An 8070-nucleotide genomic window follows, 5' to 3' on the forward strand; every position below is an offset into this window, starting at 1 on the left:
ACTGACGATTTCATTATATCCGTGACCTGGAACATATTCCCACCCAGAGTCTATTTTGGGGTGGCTTCAGCGTATACGAGAAACCTGGCAACTGGCTTTCTTATATATTAAGAGCTAATACAGTCACACCTCGGTTTAAGCATGCCTCGGTTTGAGTATTTTCAGTTTAAATACAGTTTAAGGACCTGTCTGGAATGGATTAATCCACTTTCCATTACTTTCAATGGGAAAGTTTGCTTCAGGTTAAGTACGCTTCAGGTTAAGTACGGACTTCCGGAACCAATTGCACACATATGTCGGGTTAAGTACGCTTCAGGTTGAGTACTCCGCAGACCCGTCTGGAATGGATTAATCCACTTTCCATTACTTTCAATGGGAAAGTTCGCTTCAGGTTAAGTACAGGCTTCCGGAACCAATTGTGTTTGTAAACCAAGGTACCACTGTAAAACACTTCTCAGATTGTATCATCGTAATCACAGCATCATTTTAGACACTACTTTTCTCCCACTTAGCGGCCTGCAAAGCAACTTACAATAAAATGACACAAATAATACTAAAAAAACACCAATATAGATATATAAATAAATCAGTTTAATAAAAATTATAATAAAACAAAAGACATAGATTATGTGAATTAAATAGGGAACAACGGGGTTTTTCTTACACAGGCACTTAAGTCTCTGGCCATAATTATAAGACAAGTGAAAAAGGCATTCATTCAAAAAGATCAAGTCTGTTCTTGGGATCCCCAACATAGCTCCATGGGCACTACAAGGTCCATCAATACCCCCCTGCCCTTACCAATTTTTAACGATGAACTAGGCTCTTTTGGCTTAGGGAGGGTTGGATGATATATGCTGCCTGCTTTCTAATGTTTTTTATTTGTTTTGGGGGTTGTAGGTGTTTTAGGGTTGGGGGGGAGGTTCTGGGGATTCCCAGTTTTTCTTCCATGAAGTGGGTTCAGTGAATCCCACTTTGCTGGAGCATGAGAAAATTTAGGACTTGTATAACAATACTTTAGTTACTTTTTCTGAATGCTATCCCCTGGTTTAGGATTTACCTTTTCCCTACTTTTAAGCCTTATCTCCTCCTTCAAAGAGAACAGGGAATGGTTGTGTTAACGTCTTTATGGTAATTCATGTATAAATAAAGCTGTGTTGTGTGTTGGGAGAACCTCTTTGAAAACAGACACTGTATGCGTTTGTGCATATATATATTTATATATATGAAAAAGCAACAGAAGATGGCAAATAAGTATTTTGCATAACTGGCAACAATCCAAAGAGGCATATCCTATGTGGAGTATGGCTTCCTACTGTGAAGGAAACTTCTACTGATCTGCTTTAAATTACTCTAAAGATGACCAACCTGCATTTCAATATGTTGGAACAGGTGAACTCTGCATTGTCCTAGTGTAGGGTTTTGCAGACACAAAAATTGTTGAGGTTTTTTTTTTTGGTTGCCATATTTAAGAGGTAAACATACAGAACTGCTTGCACACACAAAAGTGTATATATATTGTAAAAAACCGAAATCGCGAACAATTGCTTTAAAACAGGCATGTCCAACAGGTAGATCGTGATCTACCGGTATATCACTGGATGTCTGCAGTAGATCACTGGTAGATCATTGGCTCCCCCCAAAGAAGCTGAACAGCTGTTGCTCCCCAAAGAAAAGCTCAACATTTTACCTCCTCCCTGAAAAACTCAAAAACTTTGACCTGAACCCCCCTTCCCAATCGGTCTTCCTCCTTCCTAAGAAAAGTTCAACAACTTTGACCTGAACCCAAAAAAGGGGGGTAGATCACTGCCAGTTTTTAACTCTGTGAGTAGATCGCAGTCTCTTGAGAGTTGGCCACCCCTGCTTTAAAATGTATAATTACCCCTGAACGGGCATGTGGGACCCCAAAAGAGGATATTTCCGGGAATTCCTGGGTGTATGGCAACCCTACGCCTGGAGCCACACCTGCATGGTCGGAGGGTTGCTCTCTTCCAGTAGGTGAGGTGGTGGTTGTGATGATCTCAAAACTCTGAGGTTCTCAATTTGGCACATTAGTAGCACAGTGGTCAGTTTAGAGCAGACCAAACAAGTTGCTATGGGCAGCTGCAGAGATTCTATGGGGAGGAGAGCAGTGTGAATGGCAACGGACCACACTGCACAATGAGCATGTTATGTGGGGCCAGATCTCTTCTGAGGGCATAAATACAGATTTTGACAAGCACAGAATCTTCCTTCTTCTCTGAGCCATCCTTCCCTTCCTCATCGCAATTTGTTGGCATGGATTTGTCCATTGTACAGGAACATGCCCGCATGTTGCCAGTCCTCTATGCCAACTTCTCCACAAGAGGATGTGTGTCTGTTCACCTCCCTCCCTTTTAACTCTTGCAAATCTGGTTCTGGTCCCGAAAGTCAGGCCAAATCTGCAGCAGCTCCTCTGGCCCGTAGCGATGCACAACCACCACCTTGGAGAACTTGCACTTCTCATACTTGACTCTGAACATGTTGAAGAAACCCAAGGGGCTGTTTGTCATGTTGATGCCCAGCTCATACAGACAGATTCCCATGAAGGCATCTTCCATGTTAATGACCTTGATGGTCTTTGCTATCTGGTAGATCTTCTTGGCCAGATCCCCAGAGAACACATACCCTGGGCCTGCGCAGTAGGGTGGGTAGGTCTCATTGGGGTACACCTCCCGTGGCACATACCACTTGGAGGCCTTGTCACGCACTGGCTTTCCGTTCCTGTAGATGTACCCTGTCATGTAGTTCTTCTTGGGTGGCAGGTGAGGCTGCAGCAACGGGGACACCATGTAGTTCACATTGAGAAAGATGTCACTGTCTGCCTTCACCGCGTAGGTGGCATTGGGGCAGAACTTGCTTATCCATTCCATGCCCATCAGAGTCTTGAGGGTAAGGTTGTTGTAGGTATCCAGGAAGTCCTGCTGAATAATGTCTCTGTGGATGGAACTCTCCTCTTCCAAAAGGGACTGGAGCGGGTATCCAAATTTTGGGTGGACACCTGTTAGAAAAAGACGAAGAATGGAAACCCCAGGCACCGAGCCCTCGTTGCCCCACGTCTGCCGGATGGCCTGCCTCGTGGGAAAATGCTGGGGCTCAGTTATCACCAGCAGGATCAAGAAAGGGCTCCTCTCCCGGCATTTGTTTGGCTCGTTGAGAAGGAAGTTATAATCAGTGGAATAGACAACCTCCAAGGGATGCCGCGTGGCCACTGGTGGTGGTGGGGAAATCAGACCAGAGGGCTTGGTCTCCCTTGTCCTCTCCAGCGCAGATTCCCATTCAAATCCTATTGCACTCTTATCATTGCCTGCGGAATCTGGGCCGCCCTTGAACTTGATGTCGTGTGGCGAGAAAAGAGACTCCAATTCTTTCTTTGCAACAAGTAGGAAAAGGAAAATAGAGCAGAAGAGGACCACACTGGGCAAATTCTGCAGCTGGGTCATGAGCACCTTCCTGGCACCTTCCATACTTTCAGTGGGCAGGAAGAGGACACTTGTGGACTGTATGCGGGTGGGGGAGAGATGCTGGCCAGCTGTGTCCTGTTTCCAAAGACAACCTGCAAAAGAAAAGCCCAGTGAAAGGGAGGTGAATTCTGTTCTCTCTTTCTCTCTGTGTGTGGATGCACACGGGGGGAACTTTTGGGATAAGGCTGGGTGCATGGAGAATCAGTCTGCCAACTGCCGAAACACTCAAGACCTGCCCATAATACTTGACTTCTTGTCCTTGCAATCTGTTTCTGAAAGGAAAAGATGCACTCTCAGGGATTGGCATTATTTACTCTACCTATCTATTTACAGATTCCATCTTAATGAAGGAGCTATGCTGCTTTCGCTATTTGGGTTTTATCTCGTGGGCCGCCATGGACCAATAGGTGTGCCTGTATTGCTCTCAGATTCAGATATTCCCCTTTTCTATTTCTATTTCTGTTCTCCATGTTATTTGTTTAAAAGGTGGTCTCTTTGCAGCCCAATACACTGGAGACTCTCCAGAAACTTAACCCTATTGTTAAATATAGTTTTTAATAAACTATTTCCTTAAAGGTCTTAATTACTTGCGAACATTTTGCTGAGATTTTTTTTTTCCCCTGCCCTTGCCCTTCTCCGGACTTCAATCTTGGCTCCAGTACAGATTGAGCTGGCTTGCCTTTTCTGCTTCTGCACCAGAAGAAGCAACAGCTTTCTGCTGAATATGGATAAATGGTCCAGGCAGACCTATTGTGCTTGTTTTGGGTGGTTCCACCTTGCACTGAAGCAGAATGGTGAAAAATCTGGTTTTAGCCGGGTAACAGTAGAAACAGGGAGCCCTGCAATGAAATCTCTGCACGTATTTCAGAAAGTGAAAATCTGGACACAAAAGTTGTTGAGTTGTTGTGCCACTTCCAATAGCGGTTGCTATACGTCCAGAAGATACAGGAGCAAGTGTTTTGAAAAGAGGCTCTCTTGGTATTCCAAAGTGGACTTTAGCTGCAGTGGTGTAGCAGCATTTCCTGGTGCCCGGGGCCATGGAGGGTGAATGGAGCTTGTTGTGCCAGCCCAACTCTCACCAGCAGCACCAAGTGGGACTGTGCTGCACAGCTTGTCTGCCTGTGCAGGGGGGAGTCCAGCTGGTTGATGCAGCCCTTGAAGGGCAAATTCCCCCAATGCCTGTGGAGAGGAGTGCCAGACCAGGCCACTCTAGGGTCACCCCTTGCCCGCCTCCCTATGTCCATGCCTGTGCCTGCTCACTGTCCAAACAAGGCGTGAGTGAGCACTGGCCAGGCAGCCATTCAGCGAGGGGGCCAGGGATGTGACAGTGAGACCATCCTGGAATTAGGAGCCCAGAGACCCCCAGCAGCAGGCAGGGCGAGACTGGGATCCCTGAATGGGGATGCCTGGTTTGCGCCCCCTCAAAATTGTGCTATCAGGGCGATGCCCCCCCCAAGCCTTCCCCCACACCCCATCCGCTGCCTCCCGCCACTGGTGCCTCACGTTGCAGCCTCAAAGGGCTGCTCGCAAACTCCGCCTTCCCCACCCCAAAAAAATCCTCCCCAAAGGAAGAAAAAAACTGCACCCTCCACCCCCAGCGCAATAAGCCCGATCCCACCGCCTCAAAATAATAATAAAAAAATTAACCAGAGACCCAGTCCAGACTCCGCCGCCTCCCCCCATGCTATCACCACCTCAAGGGCAATGATCACCACCACCACCAAAAACACCACCAGATACACCTCATTCCCCCCTAGGGTTGCCAAACTCAATAGAGGACAGGACTTCTGTGCCTTTAATTGCCCTGCTCTCTTTTGAGTCTGGAAACCTTAAAGAGAAACCAGCAGACCCTTTGTTTAATTTCCAAGCAAAGGGTTTGCTGGTTTCTCTTTAAGGTTTCCAGACTCAAAAGAGAGCAGGGCAATTAAAGGCACAAAAGTCCTGTCCTTTATTGAGTCTGGCAACCCTATTCCCCCCCCCCTACCTGAACCCACAAACGACCCGCAAACTCCACCTTCTCCTCCATAATAAAGACCTCGCCAAAGCTTAAAAAAACAAAAAACCACAGCCACCATCAACAACACAATAACCCCGACCCCACCAACACACAAAAAACAAAGAGACAATCGGGACTCCCCCAACTCCCCCGACACTGCCCCCGCCCCAAGGACCCCAATCCCAACCAACAGCCCAACCACCTCACGAGGCAGCTCAATCACCACTGTCCTCCCCGACCCTGCCAAAAAAATAAGGACCACCCCAATCCCACAATCACATCCATCCCGAGACCCACCCCATCCCATACGCACCCTCCCCCCTACCTCCTCCTAAACCTCAATCCGGGAAACAAAACACAACACCACTAAACCAATTTAAAACAAAAACCCGCAACAGGGCCAACTTCCACCATCAGAAACCCAAAGGACAAAAAAACCAACACTCCACAAAAAATTCCACCCACCCCCACCAACTCACACCACCCCAAAAAACCACATCCACTACAAATAAGAATACCCAAATAAAACAAAACATCAAAAACTCTAAATTTAAAAACACCACACCATACCAAATTCCTCACCCCCACCCCACACAAAAAACACCAACAACTGAAACCCAAACCACATCTCTGTAACACTGACTCACACAAAAAACCAACCCTCACAACTTCTAAACATACCAAATAAAAACACTCACCTCTACTCCTTTCCTACAATCATCAACAGACCCACAAATCCCAAAAAAAAAAACCAAACCAACCCTCCAAACTCAACACCACCCACCCCCACCAACCCCCAACACCAACAAATTCACACAATACAACATAAAACACCCAAAAAAAACCCACCACACAAACGAAACACCCACATTCCAACCAAATTCCACCACAATGCCTTATTCATTACATTCACATGTAATCCAACTTGGGATGATATAAAAAAACAAATACTTCCTCCCCAATCTACACTTGACAGACATGACATTACAAAGCATGTTTTCGGACAAAAAAACCCCAAAACCTAATGGGTATGGACCTTTTACAACCCCCTGCATTTGGGTAGGATGAATGTGTCGGGACGGGGTGGGGAGAATTAACAAAACACGAGTGGGTAGGGGAGTCAGGGTTGGAAAAGGTCATAATTTCACAGAACACACGTATTGGGGGGAATTAGTGTGTACAAAATGAAGGGGGACTCTGAACCAGAGAGGACTCTCCACGGAGACTCTGAAGGTCCATTTAACAGAAAAGGGTCCACTTAACAAAAAAAACCACAGCAACGCGTTGCCGGGCCAGCTAGTGAACATATAAATAAATTACTAGGCTGGCTTTTTACTTGGAGGGGAGCGGGGCAGATGAAGCATTTCATCCCATCTGTACCAAACCTGAGTAAAAATGTGGTAAGCAACCAGAACAGGGTTGCCATACATCCGGAATTTCTTAGACATACCCGGAAGCAGTGTCCGGGCAGAAATTTAAAATTTGGACGTATGACAACCCACGCCGGCAGTGTCGTTTTTGCTTTTAAAAAGCTCAACTTCCCCTCAACAAAAACTTAACAACTTTTCCCTCCCCCCAAAATTCAACAACTTTTGTGTCCTGGTTTCACTGTTTGGATTATGGCAACCTTAGACTAGGTCTCCTCCAGAGCCAGTATAAAAACACAAGGGGCTGCCATACGAGAGACAGAGTGCTCTGCTCCCAGCAGCCCCGAGCCCACTCGGCTGCATACACTTCCTTGTCACCCTTGGTGACCAAGCAAATGGTTAAATAAATACAAGCCTGCTCAATGAAACACCTTTGCCATCATCAATTTCAGTGAAATTTGTTCTCTCCCTTCTTGAGGGACCTCTTAGTGGTGCCTTTCTACCCCTCTCCCATTCTCTTCTCTGAGGTGCCTTTTGTGGCATCTCAGGTGAGCACTTACCTGCCTGAGGTGCTGTTCACTCAAGGTCGCCACCTGCCTTTGATAGAATACTCTGGCTGAATGTCAGCTGTAGTTTACCTTTCCCCAGGGAGGGTGGGGCACAAGAGGAAGGGACAAAGTCTATGCCATCCAGATAAAACAGAGAAAAGGGAGCAGGGACTCTGCTTCCAGAGAGTATTTTATCCAGGGCCATTGAAGCACCTGGGAGGACTCACCACCTGCACGCCAATCCCATGCTTAATCTCACAAACGCACACCAAAAACAGAAGAGCTTGCCCCTCAGAACCCAAAGCCAAACACAAGAACAAGATGAAAGGGATAAATTTGTTTTATATAAATGTGCTAGCTGTACCCGGCCACCCGTTGCTGTGGCTCAGTCATGGGCCTCCTCCACTCAGCTTTCCTGTTCCCCACCCCAGCCGCATGACGTCGAGACACCCCTGTCTCTGGTCCCCCCGCCGTGTGACATCTTTCTCCCGCGTGACGGCACCCAGCACCCCGAGCGCTCTCTATCTCCCTCTCGCACGCGTCCTCTGGCAAATCCCTGCACCCCGTCCCCATCCATTCATCCTCTCGTAAGGCAAGGGCCTCATCCACTCAGCATCCCCAATCCCAACCCCAGCTGCACACCCCTGTCTCTGGTCCTCCCGCCGTGTGAGGGCACC

General features: G+C 47.2%; 1 protein-coding gene across 2 annotated transcripts; it reads right to left on the reverse strand.

Moving 5' to 3' along the window:
• Nucleotides 1–570: 570 nt before the first annotated feature.
• Nucleotides 571–7444, reverse strand: LOC118075326 (beta-1,3-galactosyltransferase 1-like). 2 transcript variants are annotated; one of them, XM_035097238.3, is made up of 2 exons: nucleotides 7406–7444; nucleotides 571–3574 (listed from the first exon to the last, which is right to left on the reverse strand). In XM_035097238.3, the coding sequence occupies exon 2, from the start codon at nucleotides 3483–3485 to the stop codon at nucleotides 2376–2378; it is 1110 nt and encodes a 369-aa protein (XP_034953129.3). In that variant the 5' UTR covers nucleotides 3486–3574; nucleotides 7406–7444; the 3' UTR covers nucleotides 571–2375. The 2 variants fall into 2 exon arrangements, with proteins under 2 accessions (XP_034953129.3, XP_088514416.1); XM_088658290.1 differs by lacking the exon at nucleotides 7406–7444 and adding an exon at nucleotides 7277–7351.
• Nucleotides 7445–8070: the final 626 nt, after the last annotated feature.

The sequence above is a fragment of the Zootoca vivipara genome, chromosome 15 (genome assembly GCF_965207765.1).
Source record: "Zootoca vivipara chromosome 15, rZooViv2.hap1.1, whole genome shotgun sequence".
NCBI classification, from domain to species: Eukaryota; Metazoa; Chordata; class Lepidosauria; order Squamata; family Lacertidae; genus Zootoca; species Zootoca vivipara.

Excerpts from the sequence above, each read along its gene's own strand:
- LOC118075326 (XM_035097238.3), bottom strand. The coding sequence starts at position 3,485 with ATGGAAGGTGCCAGGAAGGTGCTCATGACCCAGCTGCAGAATTTGCCC.